The 26,205-nt window shown below is 33.1% G+C and overlaps 1 protein-coding gene across 2 annotated transcripts in view; it reads left to right on the top strand.

Annotated features, from left to right (window-relative positions):
* The first annotated feature begins 3,704 nt into the window (after positions 1–3,704).
* LOC140054231 (zinc finger-containing ubiquitin peptidase 1-like) overlaps positions 3,705–26,205 on the top strand; it is a 38,838-nt gene continuing 16,337 nt past the window's right edge. The window contains exons 1-7 of one of the 2 annotated variants that reach the window (XM_072099152.1): positions 3,705–3,820; positions 4,390–5,636; positions 5,965–6,133; positions 6,548–6,742; positions 6,975–7,143; positions 7,684–7,847; positions 8,240–8,460. In XM_072099152.1, coding sequence (XP_071955253.1) covers positions 4,482–5,636; positions 5,965–6,133; positions 6,548–6,742; positions 6,975–7,143; positions 7,684–7,847; positions 8,240–8,460 — 2,073 coding nt within the window. In that variant the 5' untranslated portion in view covers positions 3,705–3,820; positions 4,390–4,481. Of the gene's footprint in view, positions 3,850–4,389; positions 5,637–5,964; positions 6,134–6,547; positions 6,743–6,974; positions 7,144–7,683; positions 7,848–8,239; positions 8,461–26,205 lie in introns of both variants that reach the window. The other variant, XM_072099151.1, reaches the window with a different exon arrangement.

Raw genomic sequence — 26,205 nt, 5'->3', positions numbered from 1 at the left:
AATTTAACCGTTTATTTTGTCTTTTCACAAGTGAAGAACATTTTTTTTTTGTCTACGGAAGTGATTAACTTGATTAAAAACTGCAAAAAAAGGGGGGGGGGGAGGGGGAGGGGAATACATACACCTTTGTTGAATCTGAAAGTTGAATATACAAAATTAAGTAGATTGGAAGGAGTACTATAGGTATACTGACCTATACCGACCGATTTCAATGTAAAAGCAAATTGCATAATTTGTATAAAGCCAAGTTCCCACAACAATGCCATATGTGACATCGTTTATCTTTAAAACAGCTTCTACTATGACATGCAGTTATATAACATTGTGACGAACATTATGAACTGTCATTTTTTTCTGAACTATGTTTATTACGCCATGGGAAAAAATACCTGAAGTAAACTATATATGACCTGGGTCAAATAATACAAAATCTATATCAAAATATAAAATGAGAGAGTATATCTATGATGTATATGAAATTAACATATAATAATAATAATATAGGGTGACACATTTTATGAATACTTATTTTAGTATTTTTAAAGGGTAAAACCGGGAAATATTAAAAGGTATTAAATTGATGCACTTAAGAGTTTTTAAATCATATTGTAGAAAACGTGATCAGAAATCAGAAAGATAAGAGTGCCTGGAGATAATGTTAAGTGGATATTGATGAAATGCTGTTAATGTTCCAGCTGAGATTTTCTAAAATGGCGTTAATGTGTTTGCTATGTTTTAGGCTGATAAAGTGTTAGCTATATTCTATAGGCTTACAATATTAATAGACAGATATATTTTATAAAAAAAAATAGTGTTAATGTTGCTATATTGAGGAAATGTACGCTGTACGTTTTGATTATATCAGGGAAGATGTAATTTCACTCTTCCTTGATTATATTGAGTGATTTAAAGAAGTATGCTTGTTGATTAGCTAATTGTTTTATCTGAGAATTCGTTGATATTGAATCTGATTTATTTTGTATTATGCAACGGCAAAAGTAGTTATGGAAATATTATTTTATAGTGGTCATAAGTATTCAATTTAAGATAACAACGACGGCATTATTTTATTTTGAAAGTACTGTATTACTTTTCAATAAGGTAATACTTATTAATATTATTCATTATGGAATGTTCTGATAAAGTGTCGATCTTTAGAACGTATATGCTACGTTGTTATCAATATTGACTTAAGCTTTGTCTACACTATCAAACTTTATGTGACAACAAAAATGTGATGTGCCCATATATGGACATGATGATGTCATATCACTGCCATTATACCTATGTTATTTTCGCTCTACTACAATGTTGTACGATACACTTATAATCTTAATCTGGGAACACGAACGCTAGTTGATCATACCCAGTACCGTTTGATCATACGATTAATCGGGAAACCACCTCACGAAACATATAAAAAAACAACAAATAAAAGGAATTTAAACTAGTTTGAGAGTGTAAACAGAGCTTTGCAGTTAATTAATTTGATTGAAATATAATTAATCTACATTTGGATACACTTGGGATCTATTTCAAATTGTAGCATTTAAACGTATTAGTTGCAGATTTGATGACGAAGTGATCAATTTAGAAAGTTGTCGTTCTCTATTATGTTTGAATTGTAAAGGCGTTGACTTAAATGAACAGAGAACGTTTTATTCTATTAATGGATTTGAAGATAGTGTAATGTAATTAAAGAATAATTATTTATTTGCAAGATATGAGAATGAAACAGAAAGTTTATAAATTTATATTGGAGGGCTTTGCAATGTAATGTTGGTTGTAGAAATGTTTATTTTTTATACTGTTTGAAGGTTTGAGTTTAAAAGAGAAAGTGATCTGATAAAAGTGTCGATTGAATACTATGTTGAACGTTATATTGAATGTATGATATTGAAATGCATGGACTATTATAGATGGTATCGAATGGATTGAATGGATTGAATCAATTGAATTGAATGGTATTGGATTAATTGACTGGTATTGATCTAAATGTGAATGCTGTGATGAACGATGGCGAAACGAGTTTAACAATAGATGGTTATTAACTTTAAAATATATATTTGAATGAGTGAAATCCTGATAGGTTAAAGGGTTTTAAATTGTATATAAGATGGTATATTAATAATGTAGTTAATACTACAATTCTCGAAGTCAGATGTATAGAAAGTTTTATGAGTTTTTTGATTGGTATATTTTTTTTAAGGGTTGAACAATGTTGAAGATGGTTGGTGGGAGTTGATCAGTGTAGTTTAAAAGTTACTAAGAATTGCTTAATAGAACACTGACGTAAAAAATTTAGGCCTATATTCCAAATTAATCAATATTATTAATTGCCTTTTTTGGTTAATTTACATACAAACGTATACTTTCTTCAGTTGGTTTATGTTTGTTTACCGTTTGAACTTTTGATATTTGGATTTACTGTTAAACGTCGTGAAGATAATATAGATGATCATAATTGAATGTAATGGTGCTTTTAAATTTTAGATTAAAGTTCTTCGGTTGCTTGCTTTTACGCCTTTATCAGTGATAAAGCGCTACCATACTTTCGATATATTTTATAAATTAATGCAATGAGCATAAGTGTCGTGAATTTGTGCATCAAAATATTAAATAATATTTGTAAAGTTATGTAATTATACTATATATGCCTATTTGTTTACGTTATACATGTTGTGTACCGTACGTTTGCGAATTCGATCATGGTTTTCATTCCACCGGATTACTGCATCTCACTTTCGTGTTTTAGCAGCTGAGACACGTTGGGTTGTAAAAGAGACGGGGGTAAACGGGGTGTTTTCGTTATGAAAAAGGGATTAAGATGCTGCTCTGTGTGTTACAATAGCTAATAGGTGAGATGGGGGAAGAGTCCTTGCTTATGAATATAAAATAATAAATTTCGAATCCTCTCTGTCCTCCTTCAACAGAGAGGGACACAGCCCAACATTCTGAGCTTCATGTCATATAACATATGATATTGTTGTACTTCGAGGATGATGATGATAACCACGACGATGCTGTTGATGATGAGGATGGTTGATAAAATAGTGATGATGTAATGATGATTTTTTTTAGCGTGCCTTTAGGCCTATTTATATTATTGGGAAGTGTATTATTCATAATATAGTTTCGTTTTACTAACATTATACAATAATAGGGCCTTCTTAAATGGTGTATAAATAAAAATGCATAGATTATATATATATATATATATATATATTGATTAATAGGAAAATGTTAATTTAATGTGGAACTGTATACTTCTTTTTCAGCAATAAAACTTGTGTTGCAGTACCGTATTGATTGGTCTGTTTATTATTTGTGTCGTCAAACGTTAATATGAAATGAAATGACAATTGACAGACGACTATTTAAATACTCTTGCAAGGTAGCATAACTATGAACTATCAAATGACAAGTGTATGATGGTGGTTAAATCGGCTGACAACAGAGAAGTAGGACTTTAATTAGCTGAATATCTTGCATTGGATAAGTGGATAAGTAGTAATATCATAGGCCTAGGTCGATTTAGAAAACATTTATTCTTACCATCATACAATATATTTGGGTGTAATGTCATACAGTTTGCTATGTAAATCATAATATATCATAATTATTTCATAAAAGTAAAAAGTTTTTTCCTCCTATAAACTTGAGGGCAGCATTTGTATATTGTTTTTTACCCTTTATTATTATTGGCACACGCGCTCTCTCCTGTGAAATTTCCAGAATTCCCAGAAAAGGCAACAAATAGAAACAACTGTTTGTTTACTGAATTTTCAGCGTCAATCAATGAGCTAGCCAAATTTAGAGGGTAGGGTAGAAATAATCTGTGTTTAAATGGTAGGCTATTATTAACTACACTAAAAAAGTAGTAGCTAGGCTAGGCCTATAACTAATAATAGCCTAGGCCTAGACTCTAGAGGCCTAGCTAGGCTAGGCCTGGTAGCTAGAGGCCTACTACTACCTAGCGCGCCTGTACTATTAATTATAAATAGGCCTAGGGTCCAGGCCTAGGTTTAGTTAAGTTAGGCTAGGCTAGGCTAGGCTGCCTTAGTTAGCTAGGCCTAGGCCCTAGTCAGAGACTAGTAGGGCAGGAATAGAGGCCAACACTTACAGGATGTAATAAAGGGAGTGTCAAGTGGGATAGGTGTGGTGTCTAGACTCTAGTCTATCTAGGCCTAGACCCTAGACTACTACAGTACGTTTACAAATTAATTAAGTATTGTATTATTAAATAAGGAAAATTCCAAAATGGGAGAAGATAAATAAAGGCCAACAAGAAACTGAAAGCTGTTTAGATGATGCTATATACACAGCATACACTGTTTGTATCCCCTGTTTATATTTTATAATATATTTTTCTATTTTTTTCTTTTCCAGATCAGAGTACCAGCAAAAGCAAAATATCAATACTCTAGCTGAATAATGTCATTCAATTATGTGGAAAGTAATATTTCAGAATAACAACATCGATGTCTGCTACGTATGGCTCACCTTTGTTTACCTGTATAATATGTGGACAGGAAAATTTGAGTGCAGACAGTATGAGCACCCACATGCTGACTGTACATGACCATATACAGTGCCCAATGTGTGATTTAGCTGGAATCTCTGCCAATGAGTTAGAATTCCACATCAATACTGCTCATGTGGATATCTTTAGTCCTAGTGGGTCTGGACATTCATCCAGAACGAACGGTCAAGTTCTAAGGGGCAATACATCACCGGTCAAACAAACAGGTTCAGTTCATGCTGGGGTCAGTCAGGATCATTTCGATTCAAAGGGCAAAACTCTTTTAGAGTTATCGAAAGAGCATGAAGTAAAGCGTAAAATTGTCAATGGCCGTACGACTGTGAACAACGAAATACGAACTAAAGACGCCACAGGAAGAAAAATAAAAAATTCTAGAAAAACAACAGTTTCTACCGACGACGCGACAGAAAACCTTGCAGCAAATAATAAAGTAAAAGATTACATTCCACAAAAACCGTCTTCCAGTTACAATCACTTAGAAGGTGGATCAACAAGGTCTTCCTCATCTTCGTTTTCAATAATCAGCATCCAAGGAAATTCTGGAGAAAGTGGAATAGGAGACGATAGGTCATCAATTTCAAGTATACAGTCACCTTTGAAGAAAAGAGCAAGGCAATCTTGTGGTTCTACCTCTGATCAGGAATCTTCTTCCAATCAAAGCAATACTTCTTTTAACTCCATCTTTAGTGCAATAAAAAATGTAATACAATCTCCTTTTAAAAGCGAAAACACAAACCGTGAGGACTGCAATAGCATGTCAATGCAAAACTTATCATTAGAAAGTAGTAGACATTCAAATGCAAGTAAATTATCCGGATATCACTCTCTGGAGAACGAAGGTAGCAAATCCAAGTCGGTTCACGAACTCCAACATTGCCCTATTTGTGAATATCGTACAACAGATGTTGACGCATTAGCCTATCACGTAGACGAGCATTTTGCTATCGATACTAATGATGATGAGGCTGTTGCCAGACAGCTATCATTGGCCGACGAAGTGATAAAGTCAGATGAATTAATAGCGCGAAAAATTGAAAATGATGAGAGAAGAAAAGCACAGAGGGAGGAAGAAGCACACTTTCAAGAACTACAGGTACTAAAGCTAAGAACTAAACTAATCATTTTCTACAGAAGTATAATTTTCTTCCTAATTACAAATTGCAAAGCTACTATAGCAAATGTTAGAATGCACTTTCTCCCTCCATTCATCAACACAAATGTATGGGAGCAGGAATCCTAGTAGATCAAACCTAGCACCTTTTTGATTACGATCATTCTGGAAATTACCTTGCGATTATATATAATAAAAACCTAATGTCACAACGTGCGTACAGTAGGTCATCACAAATCAAAAGCTCCCTAATATATTCACTTCAATATGAAGGTGCCACTATCATTTTATTTATTTTGTACTTTTACAGAAGAAGTATGGAATGAATGATCAAGGAAGTTATAGGAAACAAGCAAAGCAAGCATATGAAAGGGCTCTGTACAAAGGAGAGATGACAGTGTCGGATTACTACAATCAGATACACTCTGTCAACATCTCAATGAGTTGTGGCATAGATGATGGCCGAGCAAGAACCAGAGGTAAATCTAAATTTACTTAACCAAAGAAAAATTGTAACACGGCAGTCTATTAACATATCAGGAACCATTTCCTGAAATTTATATGCATACACCTAAGTGGTAAAACCCACATTTTAAGTATTTTTTATGATAAGGCTACTACCTCAGTAATATTAATTAGTTTGCTAATGCAAGCCTATGCTATCAATTACTGTAGGCCGCACACACAGCAGGTTGTACACATATGACAGCAGAAAGGGTGACAATGATTTGATATGATTTTGTAAATTTCAAAGACAAACAATTTCCTCATAATACTGAGTATAGAGTATAAACATACATATTAAATATATGTATTAAGGATAAAGTCTTGTATCTAGAAAAATGCATATTCTTTTGCTTGCTTATCAAATTATTTTTTTATGACAATTTTAGGCCTTGTGGTAAAGTTGTATCAGTACTATTGCAAAGGTGTTGATGGAGTACCAAGTGTCCGTCTATGTGCCGATCAAACTAGTCACTATGGTTCCTCACCTGGTGATAAAGGATGGGGATGTGGGTATAAGAACATCCAGATTTTGATGACAGCTATGTGCAATGATCCCAGGTTTAAGAAATCCGTCTTTAATGGTATGTTTGACAAGACAGCACTCTCAAAAAGATTTTACCTCTGTCCAACATTTAACTTAACACAGCAGAACCCTTTTTAGTTAATGCTATTTTGTAATTAGTAATTGATAACAAGAGTTCTGATAGGGGCCAAAATCTAATGGACAATTTCTTTCATATTTTGGTATAGATAAAGAGCAAGGAATTATACTTCCCGCAAGTTTCAATAAAATATTTTGTATCCTTGTAATAGATTCTACAAATATGCCATCAATATCTAAAATCCAACACCTGATTGAAAAAGCATGGAGTGAGGGCTACGACCCACAAGGAAAGGAGCAACTCGGTGGAAAGCTGTGCAACACAAGGAAATGGATTGGGGCTACTGAGGTAGTAGCCTTGTTCACATCTCTTAAAGTAAGGTAAAGTATTTTTTTAAACACTTACTGTACTTACTGCTTCGATCCCGCTCCAGCTCAGGTTCCCGTCCCTTTTCGTTTTAACGACACATCACTTGGCTATGCACTTATCGAGTAAATAGAATGGCGATTTTATTTGATGGAAGCGGACAGGAGCAGGTGAGAAAAATGCATTATGAGGACACTTTCCTATGGAACAAACAAGGGGAAATTATTTTATCCCTACAGCCAATCCCCATTCAGACAACACCCCTAAAGATGTCCCATTAATATGTGTATTTAACATCAAAGAATTTTTACAATGCTTATTTAGTAGAAGTAACCCCAATTAAGGGACACCTTCAGGACCCAGCAAAAATTCCCCCTAATTGCGTGTTTCCTGAATAGAGCTTTGTTGTATAAAACACATTTCCACTTTTTCATTTTACAGGGGAGTGTCCATATACTGAAAGTGTCCTCTGAATAGGAGTTTAATGCATGTCAGTCATCAATCAGTTATCAGTGTTATTTTATTTCAATAGATTTTCTGTTGTATCTTTTCAGATGTAAATTAATTGACTTCCATAAACCTGCCGGACCAAACAGAACGCACCCACAGCTTTTTGATTGGATTAAGCAGTACTTTGGTTCATCACTAGCATTGGGAAGTTTGTTCAATAAAATGGCTATTTGCAGTAACAAGCTCCCTCTGTATTTACAACATGAAGGTGAGTGTCAGTTGGAATGCGAAGTCTGGACATCCTTGGATTGGTCTGATATGTCTGGACACCCTTGGCCCTAAAGTCTAGCCTTGACATTGAATTGTATTGAATTGAATTGTAAAACAAATGTTTTGTATTCATAAATGGAGAGAAAGTTTTCAAGATTTAGATCTATTTAACTTGGCTCCCATTCAACTCATAAACATTTATTATTTGTATGTTTACACAACATAGATTATTATAATTATGAAATCCTCTTCAAAAATACAATAACAAAAAACACAAAAAAAATTAAAACGTTTCTTTTGCTTAAAACAAAACATTTTTTTCCTTTATAAATTTATAATATTATTTATATTATTATATTAATAATATAATTTATTATTATTTGTGTGCAGGACACAGTCGAACTATCATTGGTTACGAGCAATTAAAAGATAAAAGCATACGTCTTCTACTGTTTGATCCAAGTTTAACTCAAAAGCAACTTGGATTGTTAAAGGCACCAAACCTGACAGGATATGCACTCAAGCCTTTACGCCAGACTCTTACAAACCTGAAGTCTAAACAGTATCAGATTGTATGCGTTGAGGGAAATTTAACAGAAGATGAGAGCAAGGTAAGTGAATTAAATTAATTATTATTATTATTAATTAATCATAATCGGATATTTTTGTTTTGTTTTTTTTGTCAGAATTCCTCCCTCCATCGTTTCCACTATCATCCTTTGCTTCTTTTGCTTTTCATTCGTGTCCAATATATCAGTAATATTTATCTATCATTATGGTAACCATAACGAAAAATTCAGCTGTTGACAGTGTCCAGCACTTATCAGTTAGTTAAATCAGTTACTCTTAAATGTTTGAAAAAAAAAGTTTCCTACTATTCTTACTGTAGATGTTTAAGTACTTAAGAATTGCCTTTGCAAAATTCAGAAAAAGTTTCAGAAGTCATTTGCAAACAATACTCCTCGAAGCAGTTTGGTGTATTAAACACCAAAATCAATAAAATCTTAAATAGTAACATACAGACCGAGCGGTTAAGACAGTGGAACCGTAGTTATGTAGCCATAACATCGGCAAAGGTTCGAGACTCACTCACTCCATGGTTCTGGTGGTAGAACGAGTCCTCTCGGATAAGGACTATAAACCGTATTGTCAGTGTAGAAATCTAGCTCATGTGCACGTTATAAAACCTAGTATATCTTTTGAGACGAGTAGAGGATTTACTAGTAGTACACACACAGCCACTGATCAAAACTGGGCCCTCTGACTGAAGAGACTACTCAGTATAGAGATATGATAATAAGCAAATGCATGGAACTCTCAACATGTCTCAATCTACCATACTATGTCTATGTACAGTAATGCTAAAACATACTGTTTAGCAAAAAAAAAGCCAAGAGAAATGCGTGTTGTAAAATGACTAAAAACCTCTTCTCAATCTACTGTACTGTAGAAAATGTACCAGTTGCAATTTCAACCTTGAATATTGTGAACTTGAATGAAATATTCAATATCTGATGGCGATGCCAGATATAAGTGGTGTTATTTTTCATAATTAAATATAATACTGTAGAGTGTATTCAGTCTAAACACCTGCAAATCTGATTATGAATATCTGGGTGATGTCATTACCTTGTTTAAGTTATTGATTAGGAAACGCTTAAGGACATATTTGTCGCGAGTCCTGAAGTCACTCAATATAGATATTAGAAGGCCAGTCTGTTCTTTCAAATAGTATAAATGTTTGATTCAATTGTAAAGCTATCACACTATCAAACTTTGACAAAAAATGTGATGTGCCCATATATGAACATGATGATATCCCATATTTAGAGTCGGGTTGGTGAACATCAGTCCAAAATACGCAGAATTTTTTCCAAAATACGTCAAGTTGAGGGCGCTATACTAATCCAAAATACGCGAGTCTTTCCAAAATACGTCGACTTGAGGGCGCTTTTCATTTTCCAAAATACGTGATTGTCCAAAATACGTCAAACTGAGGGCGCTATTCATTTTCCAAAATACGCGATTTGTCCAAAATACGTCAATTTGAGACTGCTAGTAATTTTCCAAAATACGTCAACTTGAGGGCGGCAAACTTTCTTCCAAAATACCATATCATATTGAGAGTTTAATGTATTAAAAAAAAATTTCTTAGACTAAAAAAAACAAGGACATTTGAGTTATAAATGAAATTATTGGAAGGCAGATTTTTTTGTAAATAAAATGCCATAGAGTAGCCAATTATTATTTATTACTGAATAAAAACAAATATGTGCTAACATCAGTCAATAGACAGTGCCTATAATATACATTAATAATGTCTGAACGATGTACGATTTCATTGCCAGACGTAGCTTGTTTAAATGAGGCATAAACCGGCTACAAAAACAGCATGTACAAGTATAGTCATAGGTATGTGTTATATATTTGGTGATCTACAAAATTGATATTTTTCTCGAGCTCGACAGACCAACATCGCTTTCAATTTAATGTACTTATGGTCTAATACAAGTTACCTAATCTGAAAACTTAACATAATAGTTATTTCATATTTTATATAATTAAAAAGCATATGGTATTGTAATTAAAATAATATCAATAATTGGTTGGAAAAAGTAAAGTAATTATTTTTTACACGAAAACGTCGGCAAAATACCCATAGTTAAAACAGTTAGTTAAAGTTCAAAATGGTTCGGTTGAGTGAGAGAGATCTAAATATAACATTGTTATGATCCTCAAACTGAACTATAATATCATCTTCAATCCTTATGAAAAGTAAGTAATAATTAAAAACCATTATTGTTAAAACTTTTCAAATAATATTAATATTTGGTTATATAAGTAGTAAGTAATTGTTTTTTACGCAAAAACGGCAAAATATATATATATATATATATGTATATTATATACATATGATTACATTTACTTTAGGGTGTTTTATTGTTAAAAAATACCTGAAATGAAATGATTAATACGAGAAGGGGAAAAATGAGGTGACTAGTTTGGAGTTATTTTTCGAAATAAATATATATATATATATATATATATATATATATATATATAATTATATATATAAGATGAGGGCGTATCAATTTGATCCTGGTGCGCGTGCGTACAATTAAGGGACTAGTGCTTTTCCGCCGTACAACGCCGATAATATAAAGAGTCGCTATCCAATCGGGTTTGAACTAATCCAATGAAAGCCCCAGTGGTCTAATGACTTTTTCTCATTCTCACAGATTTCCTCATCGTTATCGTTTCAGATTAATTAATTAAATTTCAGTATATCACCGGGCGGTTTTGAGTTATTCTATGCCTGTGATGCTAAAATGTAACATTATTATGATACTCAAATAGAACTATAATAATTATCTTAAATTTTTATGAAAAGTAAACGCTCTAAATTGGCCCGACACAATGTCTAAACATTCTTTTTACCTAGATAATACTACTTGAGGATGTTTTTGCTTTAGCTACCTTGTCTTTAAAAATGAATAGCGCCCTCAAGTTGACGTATTTTGGACAATTCGCGTATTTTGGAAAATGAAAAGCGCCCTCAACTTGACGTATTTTGGAAAGACTCGCGTATTTTGGATTAGTATAGCGCCCTCAACTTGACGTATTTTGGAAAAAATTCTGCGTATTTTGGACTGATGTTCACCAACCCTATTGCATATTTAAGCATATCACTACCATATTTGGGCACATAACACTATTTTTGTCAAACTAGTTTGATAGTGTAGACAAATACAGTACATTATTACATTCTTCAAAAGATGATCCAGAATATGCATTGAATAAATTTGGTCAGACTTTTTTGTAGCCTGTATGACACATATTTAAAGTCACATGTGTAGTTTGACTTAAATAGAGATTTCTTCTAAAGCCCTGTCTACACTATCAAATTATTTGACAAAAAAAAGTTTGATTTGCCCTAATATGGTAGTGATATGACATCATCGTGTCCATATACAATATGGGCACATCACATTTTTTGTCACGTAAAAGTTTGATAGTGTAGACAGAGCTTAAGTGAGGTAATGCCAGTGTGTTAGTAGTTAAATAAATAAAGAAATTAAATCTGACCCTAGAAGTTTATTCCTCATAATATCCTAATACAGTAGTTTACATTGTACTGTATGTAGCCTGTATTTTGTGCTGAGCCTGGAAAAATGTGTTTTCTTTTTTTTCATTTGTTCTGCCTGTCAACAGCTCAATCCAATTTTTTCTTAATTTTACCCATAGGCAGAGCTAATGGTCAGACACATTATTGATGATGCTGTCCATAAGTAGTCAAATCAATTTGTTCTTTTCACCATATGGTATGGTAATTTAATTTAAGAATTCAATTCAGGTTTTAATTATGAACATTGAAGAGATGTTGTTTGAGGTTTGAATTCGTTACAGTTTTTACCAACTAGTATCCCAAGTGTTTAAAGAGAGTCAGGTTTAAAATTAGGACACCAGATTGTAGACTTAGGTGTAGAGCTTCCTATTTATTTCTTAAATACTTGTTTTAGATTAAAACTAAAATGTGTATCAACAAAGAATCAGTAATTCTTAATATCAAGTACAGTTATGAATTTATTTTCAGAAATTTGACTGGCAATGCAACTAAAACATTTGCACATTATGTTTTTGGTATGTTGAAATGTGCGTTGAATACATAGTTATATTTTGTTATTGATTCATTGGTCAATTTTTATAATTCTTGGGGGAAATTTCAAAAACAGGACTGAAATAATAAATATATACACACAGTAGTAATGATTAAGAACACAAAAATCAAATCACATTTAAACATCTTAAATCTATTTATTCCTCATTCATAATACTATGGCCCATGAAAAAATCATATATTTTGAACTAAAACTACAAAAAAATAAAGGAAAGAAACAAAGCAAAAAATGCATACAAAAAACAGGATACTGCCCTCTATCTTTGTGGTATTTTAAAAAGTTGACTATGGTACCATTATAGTGTACAGTAATATCTTTCATTTAAAAACATAGGCTACACCATTACTAATTTTGCTGAATTAAAATGAACCCCATGTGGGATCATTATTTTTATGTACAGTGACATTTTCTAATAAATCAATACAATGTTAAATATGAATTTCAGATATAATATTTGGTTAAATGTACAGAAACTACAACAAAAAACATGAATTTCTCTTAAAACAGTCAAATTTGGTTACATTCTGCTATAAAACCAGTACAGTAGTTTGTTTGTTCCACCTGATGTATCTGACTACTCTAAAAATATTAAATTGTTGGTTATTGGTGAAAATAAAAGTCTGATGTTTAATAAAAACACCAAAAACATACTATCAGTACTGTGTGAGTTCGTACTTTTTGCAAAATCCAAAAATTACCTACTTTACAAATTCGCTGTCCTGCTCCGACAGCTTCTTCAGAAGAAATGACGAATATGTCAAGCAAGTTAGTTTCGCAAAATTTTGGTTTTTGCAAAAAAATTTACTAAACTCATGGATATTCAACACCATGAACAACATGAACGTTTTTAATCATACTACAGTACTGACAAAAGTTTGGTAAAGATAATGATTGATTTATTTGTCACCTAAAGCTATATCACCATGTTAATGCTGTTAGGTCAAAGGGTGATAAACTTACAAATAATATATAATGGGGAAAATATTGCAATCCTCCGGTTACGATAAGGTAAAAATAGAAATGTTGGATAATATAAGAAGTAGAAGCTGATGTAAATAAAGAAAGTTGATACATCACGTTTGGCAAAGGTTGCAAATAATATGCCAGTGACCCAGGTGACAGGCCAATAACAAAAGATTTATTGCTTGCTTGGTAGAAAACATGGGTGCCTGGGAATCTAGCTACCTGCTTTGTTAAGTGGTGTCAACAACCCATGCTCACTATCTGTGTTATTTTATGATGTTGTTACCAAAGCAGGAATATATTACCGTAATAGAAAGCATCTAGGAAAAAAGTTTAACTTTTACACTGTAGTTTTTAATAGCGCATACTGTAATATGTATTAGCAACATTAATGATAAATGTAGACAGATGGTCACTGTCTGTTTGTAAAATCTTTAATGTACTCACATAATGTAATAAAAAATAACATTGATGGCTATGATAAGACAAAGGGACAAAGAAAGTGGTGAAATAATGTATGTATTCTATTATATATGTACTGTATATTTTTCGGTCCATATTTATCACCAAATTTTGTTCGACGATATATCCAACCTTTCTACTTTTGTCCTATGAAAAATCTTTTCTAATTCATTACATCATCTTTATTCGACTCTCGATTCTTTTAAAATTAATTTAAAAACTTTTTCACCAAAATTCAGGATACTATACATGGGTGTTTTTCTTGGAATTGGCAAAATGGAAAAGTTTGATTGTTGTTATATTATTAATCATTATCTACGTACCACACCAATACCTATATTAGCGAGCTTTCGTAACGGGACGGTAAACGTGCAGTACGGCCGGTTTAACCAACCGTGACCGTACTGAACTACTTCCGTACTACAACGAAAGCTCGCTAGTAGCACCCCTAGACCCCTTCAGCATCCAACAAAGTGTCCCCTCAATAGTCATAGTTGACTGTGGTGCATCCAACAAAGTGTCCCCTCAATAGTCATAGTAGTTGACTGTGGTGCATCCAACAAAGTGTCCCCTCAATAGTCATAGTTGACTGTGGTGCATCCAACAAAGTGTCCCCTCAATAGTCATAGTTGACTGTGGTGTTAAAACAAAGTGTCCCCTCAATAGTCATAGTTGACTGTGGTGCATCCAACAAAGTGTCTCCTCAATAGTCATAGTTGACTGTGGTGCATCCAACAAAGTGTCCCCTCAATAGTCATAGTTGACTGTGGTGCATCCAACAAAGTGTCTCCTCAATAGTCATAGTTGACTGTGGTGCATCCAACAAAGTGTCCCCTCAATAGTCATAGTTGACTGTGGTGCATCCAACAAAGTGTCTCCTCAATAGTCATAGTTGACTGTGGTGCATCCAACAAAGTGTCCCCTCAATAGTCATAGTTGACTGTGGTGCATCCAACAAAGTGTCCCCTCAATAGTCATAGTTGACTGTGGTGTTAAAACAAAGTGTCCCCTCAATAGTCATAGTTGACTGTGGTGCATCCAACAAAGTGTCTCCTCAATAGTCATAGTTGACTGTGGTGCATCCAACAAAGTGTCCCCTCAATAGTCATAGTTGACTGTGGTGCATCCAACAAAGTGTCCCCTCAATAGTCATAGTTGACTGTGATGCATCCAACAAAGTGTCTCCTCAATAGTCATAGTTGACTGTGGTGTTAAAACAAAGTGTCCCCTCAATAGTCATAGTTGACTGTGGTACATCCAACAAAGTGTCCCCTCAATAGTCATAGTTGACTGTGGTGCATCCAACAAAGTGTCCCCTCAATAGCCATAGTTGACTGTGGTACATCCAACAAAGTGTCCCCTCAATAGTCATAGTTGACTGTGGTGCATCCAACAAAGTGTCCCCTCAATAGTCATAGTTGACTGTGGTGTTAAAACATGTATTTCCCATTTAATAGGGGTCTCCCAAAAAAGGGAATTCAACGAAGGTATTTTAAAATGATGTTTTTATGTAGAGTTTAACATCATAAATTAGCAGTTTTGTAAATATCTGGATGTCCAAGAAGACAGAAGGTATTTTTGTTATGAGTGATTTCCCTATTAAAAAGTAGTTCATATTTCAAAAATAGTAAACAGATTTTCTAGGTACCCATTAAACGTAGTCCTACTATGAAATACGTGCCTTCCATGCCTGCCTGCAGCTATCATTTTTTAATGGTATTTATTAATGTATGTTTTGCCTCAGGTTTTGTTGAGAGTTTATATTTTAATAACTTTTCCCAGGTACTTTCATAACAGTACAGTATGTGTTACAGATGGTTTCATAATAGCCATTGGTCTTATCTGATATTTCGTATCCCATATCTCGCTAGAGGAGTAATTCATTATGGTATCAAAATGAATTGGGTTATCGTATTTTCACCTACAAAAATGATATCTGTGCTCTTTTTTTTTCTCCCTACCTACAATTACATAATGAAAATTCACAATTTTGTTAAATTATACGTACATGTTTGGGAGGTGTGCTCTTCCCACAGTGGTCTTAATGTTTTTGTGTCTCACATGATCCATAATAATTAATAATATAATAACACAATTATAAATGTGTAAATGTTTTCTGTTTGAGCTGATGTTGAGTTTAGTCTCTTTTATAATATTCAGATGATGTCCAAATATTATTTATAACCAGCCCACCAGTTTTTTCAGCTTGAACCTAATTTTACTGGCCATCAACATTGGAACCCTGGCCCATATAACTAACAATTTCTTTGATAATTAAATGATCAAAATGAGAGAGTTACTGGTTCAGGTTTACAGGCTATGGGTTTTAAATTGGTCAACATATTTGGACTTATACTATAGAACAATACTTGTAATGTTAAAATGTTTGCAATTATCAATATCAATAGACATTATGTATTTCAAGATTCATTTGCAGCCTTTAGGTAGTTAAGTTTTCATTTTGTTCTGAAGAAAAAACTTTCATTTAAAAACAATTTTTTTCTGTACAAATTAACTGATTAAAAGGTACTATAGATGGTAAGTCACAAATATACAGATTTTCAAGATGTAGACTCTCAAAATGTGAAGTATCAATTTCATTATTCTAATCATACCGAATTAACTTTTGTAATGAAATGGTAGTAGATGTTGTTATTGAACAATTTTTGAATATCCCGTATCTGATTCATCATCATTCCTGCAATACAAATGATGTCAACGAGTTGTAAACACAATCCCTGGACTTAGGTTAAAATCATTGTATGCAGATAGATAGCTATTTGTTTAATAATGGCCCCTGGATCTCATCTATCAGCTGAAGCACGTCCAGAAGCCTGCATGCTGCAATTAACACATCCCTGGAACCTCATCCCTTACAGTAACAAAATGTAAAGCATGAACGCATTTCTTTTAAGGCTAAAATTGACGAAAAATAACGAACAAATTTATGCTTGTCTTAGCTTAAGAGGGATAGAGAGAAAGAAACCGAAACATTAAGACTAGAGTAGTTAAAATGGGATGATAATACTGTATAGTTGCTGAAGTAGACCATGTTTGAATTGTGCCTATCACCTGTTAAATTGAGGAATAATATGGGGAACTTACTGTTTTTGTGAACCTTCCTCTTCTTGTTTTACCTTTATACTGTACCCTTCCTTCTATCACCATTTTTAATAATCCTCCTTCCAAAATTGTTTTTGTTGCTCTGCCATCCTTTTCATTATTTGCCTCTCCTCCCCTATATTAATTGATGGGGCGGGTAGCGTCCTTTCATTGCTCCAAAATGTTGCCAAAAAAAATTATAACGCATTATTTTCTTCAATACTATATATCGCCTATTAAAAATACTGTTAATTGTTATCTTGATGTATTAAAGATCTACTGCACTCGATGAAATTTTTCCTTTTTTTTTAAGTAGAAAAATTGGAAAAAAATAACATATTTTTTGACCGTGAATAACATTTCAACTTGCTGAACTTGGGTCAAAAGGCACGGAGGATATACTGGATATATATAGGAAGTTGTTGGGTTGGCGGACAAGTTTTTAATCCTTAAAAACATTCCCTCTTTGAACCTTCTTTTTGACCTGTTAATCTTTAATTTCCCTGGAATCTTGGATCCTTACCAGAAAGAACTACTTCTGGAATAAAGTTTAGTAAAGGTACTTGTAGGGTTTTTTTGTTCCCGCAACATTATCTATTCTTGAGAGCTTTAATCCCAACGGAAGTAAGCTACAGTAATAAGCTTTTTGAGCTATCCTGGAAAATCTTTTTAATATTAATGTATTTATTTGTAATGTCAGTAATTTTAATTACATTGTATGTACTTTTTTAAACAATTTTCCTAAGAAATGAGGAAGTGCAAACAAAATTAATATCCTAAAAAATCTTAGATATTTTTCTAGAAGCTCTTTTCCTTATTTTTTTTTTTTTTTACTTTTCCATAAAAGTGGTGAGGGTGATCGATGGAACCAACCTGAAACTGCCTATGAATAGAATACAAAACTAAACACATGGTTCATGCTAGTATAAGGAGTATAACAAGGCAATCTAAATGCTAGTCTAAATATTTATGTATTAATTATGAATGAAATTAGGGGATAAAACCAACTTTATTCATCTTGCTTGGTTCAATTTTTAATAGGATCAACACGAAAAGAACGTATTCTGAGACGGGCAAAATTTATTTTTATTTAACGTCGGATGGAAGGACATACCGTATACTATGGCAGTTTTATCTTCATATAATATTTATAATAAATAAATATATAAATATATATAAATATTATATATTAATCCAACCTGCATCATCATTAAAATGTTAAGAATTTAGGTTGTTTTTGTGGAAAATGCTAGTGTTTCATTTATGTTAAAGGAAATGACTGAATTATTAAAATAAATTAAATAATAAGAATTTTTTATTCTGTGTATTACAGAATAATATTTTAATGTCAATACAACATGTTATACATCTTTTATTCTGTATAAAATTACTGGTTTGTGCTATTTATAGAATTCCTGTCGTAATTATGGTATAATTTACTCAAGAGTTCAATAGTTCAGTGTACTTAATATTGTGCAAGACCAAAATCGATAACATTTTTACGTTAAATTACAAATATTATTATTGATTTTAAAAATTATTTCAATGTTTATGCGTCACTAAACTTGTACAATTTTGTTGGATAAATTAGGTTTTTAGCGTTTTCTATTGTCATGTGATCTGCATTATTATGCTTTCAGTTTCATGTGATATAATTTTGAAATCATGTGATAATCATGTGTCATTTGTATTATTGTTCGTTATCCTAAAAATAATTTTAAATTACCTACAGTGACAATTACTGGTTCAGTTAACCATCTACTTTTATCTATAAATAACAATACATTTTTTTAGGGTTCCCACAACCAACCCCCCCAAAAAACCAACATCCTCCCACCCTTCTCCTTTTCCTGAAGTGCCATTTTCAACTAGAGAAAGCAGGGGAATTAATGGTAAATAGACTACTTGCCTACTTTTGACGATTTTGTCCCTTTGTGAAAAAATTAAAAAAATCCTGACTACATACAGGCTTGTAATTTTGCTAGCACAGAAAGACTTGGCAGGCAAATACCAGTGAAAATGTCATTAGTTTAATACAATGGATTACTGTGCCTCTATTGAAACTCCATACAACCTGTCCCCCTTGAGGTTGGTGTCATCTTTGAAATGCCTCCCTGGTTCAAGTTATTCCTTGACTTTTCGAAAAACTTTTTTAACACTCTGATAAACATCCCATCAATCTTCCAATGGGCAACAGCTCAATTTGTCAACTGTATATAAGATTACTTGACCTTTTCACCTAAACACCACTACCCTGCCAGTTTGTTTTTGAACGGGTGTAAATCAAATTTTAAGTATGGGGGTTGCTGTGTTTATAAAGAACATCAGCTCTCAACAACAGATTTGCTCTTGCAAACATTCAACTGTTGATCGTAAAGAATCCGTAAACTAAAATAACCTTGCACTTCGCTTTATCCCAATGTGAGGGTTTTTACTCAGGGTACCCGAGTCTAGTACTTACTCATTTTCTCCTTCTCTTCCTCCATCTGGACACTATTGAGTAAAAAGTGCGATTTTTAAAGTACTACTCCTCCCTTATTCGTTATAGTATTGAGCTGGGATTTGGCATTAACATACTACAGGGACATGTCCTCAAAGCTATAGAGCCGGATTTTTAATTTTTTGTTAATTAATTTGTTTAATTAAGAAGCCACAATGTGTGACACACACCACAGCGTTATGTAGTTATATGGTTATATGCGGATTCTTGGCGTAGTGGTTATCACGTTTGCTTAACACGCAGAAGGTACCTGGTTCGAGCCCGGACGAAACCTTTTTTTTAAACTTTATGGTGAAAAGTACTGTATACGCAATATGATAATTATACAGAGTATATCTTATTTTTATTATTTTTTAAAATACTTATTTTGTGTAATCGGTAATTATCACTTTTACACATGTTTATTTTGCTTTGTGCTTATTACCATTTATTTGTAATTTAAATGGATTAAAAAACTTTCTGTAACCCACATTTTTAATGTAAGAGGTTTCGTAGTGTAGTGGTTGTCAAGTCTGCTTAACACGCAGAAGGTCCCGGTTCGAGCCCTGGCGAAACCTATTTTCTTTACTTTCTAACTGTATTCGTCTGTATACAGCTTCTTTCGCTGTACCCCGAGTATTGCACATTCGTGCTTGTTAATTTATCTAGTTTAATACTAATAGAACAAAATCGATCTTCTGCCAGTTTTGCTGAAGCAAATTTGACTTTAAGATGAGGGTTACCACACGCAAGTGACTGATAAAAATGATACTATACTGTATAAACAGGTGAATCTTGCCATCACCAAGTAGACAGACATTTAATTAGCAATATTTATATTCAATTTAATTGACCACAACCACCATAATACACAAATGGCAATTTGATTGAATGATTGCAGAGACCTCGAAAACAGAGACCAGAGACCCAAGACCCAGGGTTTACTCGAAAACAGAGACCCCCACTAAAACGTCTCAATATTATGTAATATAGGGGTTCTCTGTTTTCGAGTTCTCGAAAACAGAGACCCCCACTAAAACGTCTAAATAATACGTTATTATATAGGGGGTCTCTGTTTTCGAGAAAAACTCGTAACCAGAGACCCCCACTAAAACGTCTCAATATTAAGTCAATATTACGTTTTTTCTTGAAAACAGAGACCCTGGGTCTCGGATCTCTGGTCTCTGTTTTCGAGACACCCGGTGGCTAGCCCTGTAACTTCATGAAATTATGTGTATCATCATCACACTCATAAACTTTCATTATTTGTATATTTATCATATCAACAATTATAGGTCAGCAAGTGTAAATAGTGTTGTTATTGTTCAAAATACTCCATAAGTTATTAGCAATAATACTGTACCACATGTTATTGATATTGTTCATCATCATGTTTATTTAACACTTTGATCAGTTGTCATTCAGGGTTCAAACATACAGCTGTTGTTGTTAAGTTTAATATAATAATTTACTATTCACTAGCATTCAAATCACCTCTATTGTTTAGACTTAAACTGATTCATCAATGCATGTTATTTTGTTCAAGACAACTTGTGTTAACTGTCGCCTTCCATAGCCTGTCTCTATACTGTGTTCATACGCACACTCTAGAGTTTAAGCAGGTGTGGATTGAAGTAAGCTGATCCTAATCATATTCTACCGTATATTTCGGTGTATAAGTCGCACTTTTGACACGCAAATTTGACCTCTAAATTAAGGGTGCGTCTTATACACTGAACATAAATGCCTCACCACACAGATTGTACATATCGTCACCTCGTTGGCTAGGCCTGAGTAGGCTAGACATAGCTACAGTGTACTAATGTAACGGCAACCTGCTTCTGCCTAGTTTTCAAGGCATTTTAGCGTGATGTTATACTATATATGATGAAAAGATTTGTTCATTATGGAGCTGTTTTAGGCACTCTGATAAGATTTCATTTGTAAACGTTTACGATTGGAATAGGCCTAGGCCCTAGTATTTATTTATAGTTATACGCACGATCGCCGACTGTCGTACCCCCAGCGCAAGCCCTTCTTGGCGGCCACATGGTGTACGGTATTCGACTAGTATATTCTCCAGGTGATTATAACATGGACCTAGCATACACACTTCTCGGATACATAGATACTAATCGAATACGATTGTCCATGAAAACTTGCGCCCTCTCGAAATGATCGAGCGAGGCTAGCCCACACACGTGCGTGTTACACACACGGTCATGCACTCAATGTTGCAGGTGCGAAACTCATGCATGAATAACAAGTTAGAAACAACTTGTTGAGGCTGGGCGCGGCCGAGCCTAGGTAAGAAAAAACCTAAATAAAGGACGCCGTTGTAGATATAACAAAATATATTATTACAATAATTATTGATTACAATTTAAAAAAACATTGTTTTGATGAAATATAAAGTGCGTCTTATACATCGACGATATAAAAAATACCGATTTTTTACTCTCAGTTAGGGGGTGCGTCTTATATACAGGTGCACCTTATACACCGAAATATACGGTAGTTACTGTACATCCATCGTAAGTGCTCAAGCTCAAAGCCAGGATTTTTACAAGGGTGGGTAAGGGATTGAGGTATGGTGGTGGGGTTTGTTCATCGCAAACGGGAAAAAGTCATCATGAGTACGAGTTTGTTCGAACCCTTAAACAGGCTTGTGTGATCAGTTTATTTAAGTCTTTTACTCTTTGTCATTCATCATCAATGCTTCATCGTCCTTACACATAGTGTGCTTTGCTATCTTGTGCCATTTATTCCTGTCGTGTGTGTGTCTCAAGTGGGCCAGTGTAATTTAAGACTGTTTTTAAGTCACCCTGTATCATTTTTGTCTATATTTTCCTTGATATATTATATTATTAACTCTGATAGGATTATATCAAATATTAGAGTTGACCTATTAATCTGCAAGATTGACTGTATTTAACTCCAATAGAGAAAAGAGCGTGGGTGCGGTGCAGGGGTCATGGTTCATAATGTCAGTTGCCATCTACTATAGTTGCCACCGGGTGATGTTTGAATTCAACTTTAATAATCTCGGAATGTTTTATACGTACTGAAGATCACACCACTCTATCTGAGCAGCTTCATTTTTGTACCTTCTCCATCCCAACATATTTGATAAACACCTAAATCAAACAGTTGAATATACAAAATTAAACATTCGTTTGCATCTTAAGTATTTTTGGGGAAAACTAAATTGAAGTAATATATTTTTATTTATAGAGTTGATGTTACAGTATCATTTTTTTATTGGATGGAAAATTCCAACAGGTGGATTATCTAAACATTGGTTTTTTATGACACTGTACCTCTGTTCTACAGTTATCACTTATCATCTGGGCTCCTTATTGGCCCTGTTTCTGCTGCCAATCCCAAATATACCGTATAAATATACCGTATAAATATACCGTATATGAAATTCGTGCACCGTTTCCGCTGCACATACTTTGTGGGTGGGCTGTAAAAAAGTTGGCTTTCATTACCAAAAATGCATTTCGTGAGACGGAAGTATGGATTGATCTAGAGTCTCGTGTAGTGAGGTTTATATCCGACAAAAACAAAATAATGATGGTTTCTCAAAACTTTGTTGTAGCATTGCTTTCTATTTTAAATCTAATGAGCAGAAGTGGCAACGAATTTACACCGCACACACAATCTAGAAATGTAGAATGGACATTGACTAGATTTATGCAAAGAAGACGACGGCGTTTGCCGATGACTTTGGCTTTAAGTCTACCACAAATTCTGCTTTTATTTTGTGTGAGATACTTTTGTCAATCTCGGTATCTCTTTTGGTGCCATGCAGTCTTCCCCCAACCTTCGCTTCTCCCCACAATTGAATTGCAAAAATAGTTATTTCTTCAGTCCACAGTGACATTTTGATCTGTTGCTTGCTTACTGTATACACGTGTGTGTCAATGCAGCAGAAAAACCAAACAAACGCGTCACGCTCTGTTATTTTTGACCTCGGATCACATATACGGTATATTTTGAGTGCAGCAGAAACGGGGTACGAAATATACGGTATATTTTGGAATATACCGTATAATATCCACAAACGATGGGAATATTTATGCGGTATATATACCGCATATATATACGGTATATTTTTTATGAGACCCGTTTCTGCTACCAAAAAATATACCGTATATAAAATGTACCGTATATATACGGTATATTTTTGGCAGCAGAAACGGGGCCATTGATGTGAAAAGGTGTTTATTCTACCTTTGATTGCCTTGATATTTTGTTCGAAATTCTTGACATTAGCTGATTCTGAATGTGCAAAATGACCCCATCAGTTTTAGAGTATACAGTGTAGAAAGTAAGCCTTTGAAATCCCCAAAAGAACGGTTTCCTTCTAAAACCAGTTTTAGTTGTTAATTAATTAATATTTTACAAAGATCATACGGTAAACTAATTGGTTTCTCATTTTGGTGATCAATCGAGGTTGGATCATGGAGGCACCTCTATGGTTGAATGATGTCATTATTATCCACAGAAAGTTGTCAAATGGTCATGCCATATTGAGATCTGCTGAGCTTAGGTCAAATTGATATAATGCGATTGCATTGCAGCAAAAAAATTGTTCCACTTAGACCGTAATTAAAATCAGTCCTTTTTGTAGTTTTTTTAAAATGACCCATTTCTATTGGAAAGGAAGAAAACATTCTTCTAATTCCATTATTATCTTGCTCAATAGGAATGGGCCCTAAAATGAATTCACAAATACAAAATATGCAATTTTATAGTGTTATTGCATAACCATGTGTTACCATGCCAATATTGATCCAAAACCATGTACTGTATCTTTCATTCAATTAATATCTTTCGCCATTCACTTACTGTATTTAATAGGCAACTATTTCCTTCTTTGTAGATCTTTTCCTCCAATTATTTTTATCAGTTTCCCATATTGTTTGTGTGTCATCAGTGGAAACCCAATTTCTAGTACTTGTTCCTGTTATTTGTATGACTGGGAGTTGAGGCAAAACATGTGCTTAAAAGTTCCCTGAAAGAAATCTCCTGTCTAGTAAAATAAATTCTAAAGCATCTATGCTTGATCATCTATCTTCTATTATCACTATCAAATATTTTCTTGTGTCTCACCATTTGGGGATGAGGAGGGAAATGGAAGACGGATTTTCATTTCTTATCTGTTTTTTTTATGTTTTGATTCTTAAATCGATTTTCCACTTGAATTTCCATGACGGCCGTAATATTCACTTCCTATAAGACTTAACGTCAAATGCTTGTTATTATTAATAAAGAAATCTTTAATATTATTGCTGTAATGTAATTAGATAGATTGTCACCATAGCTAGTTAATGAACATTGATTGTGGCATTTTCATGTCCGTATGTGATAACACACAATAGTGTACTGCATATTATGAATATGACAATTGAACACAGCAATGCACTACTGCTGTACATTTATATATATTAAATTATACAGTACATATAGGATTTTCACATTTTGTAATAACTGCTGTATGCTTATCAACAGTACCGTAGTAAGTCTGTTTTCAAATTCAATAGATAGGTCCTATGTGTGTTTATTCTAAACCAACATTTGAATGTTGAAATTTGACCACAAAAACAATTGTATGTAGATAGAATTTTGCTGAGACGTTTTATATTAGAAAAATTGATATTTTATAAACATGTAGGCCTATAGTAATAAACAGATATTATATACAATATTTTACATAATAATCTATCATTGATGATAAACATAATTAAAGATTATGTTAGTTCCTTGATTGGCCTTTAATTTATTTTTTTAAAAAGAGTATAAAAAATATAAATCCATAAATTATTATTTAAAAAATTTTACTTTATTTTAAAACCGTTCTTTTTTTATTTTTCAATAGAAACAGGCCCATACTGTATTTTTTTGAGAATTTTCTAATTAAATTTATATGTGACCTGTTTTTAATTTAGACTATTGCAAAATTACAGGGCATGACATTCACATGGTATTTCACAATCATCTCAGCTGTGTCTATTCTGACTAACACAAAAGAGAAATACCTGACTGTTATTGCGAAATGCATCGAGTCTGGTTCACTGTACGCTGTACTTCCTGCATTATATCACCATGGCTAAATTTGTCCATAAAAACTGATATTGTATATTTAAATGCCAGTTTTACTATCTTCATCTCTATACATTTGATTAAAAAAAATTGAATACGTTATTCATTTTATTACATATTATTAATTTATGTAAAAATATTATTTTTATTGTATGTATACTGTAGCAAGTCTAATATAAAATATTACTATATAAACCCTATAATTTAATAAAACATTGATAAATATTATTTTATTTTGTTATAATTTCAGTATTTATTAATTTATGTAAAAATATTTGATATTATTATAGCTACTATCTAACCCTATCGAGAAAAAAAACACCTATCATTATGTCAGATGAAATTTATATTTTCAATAAAATTGAAACTGAATTACTCAGAAAATTATAGAAAGATTTTTAATACCAGAACTAGTAGGAATCCCAACAATTTTGTTCAAATACTTTTATGCAATGTACAACGATGTATTTAAAATGAATCTAAAATATGTGTGTAAAAATACTAAATGAAATTGTGTAAATGAAATGAATACTATATTTTATACAAACATTATATCCTAT

This window comes from Antedon mediterranea, chromosome 7 (assembly GCF_964355755.1).
Source record: "Antedon mediterranea chromosome 7, ecAntMedi1.1, whole genome shotgun sequence".
Classification (NCBI taxonomy): domain Eukaryota; kingdom Metazoa; phylum Echinodermata; class Crinoidea; order Comatulida; family Antedonidae; genus Antedon; species Antedon mediterranea.
Note: the sequence above shows the minus strand (reverse complement) of the source record. Positions and strands in the feature narration are given on the sequence as shown.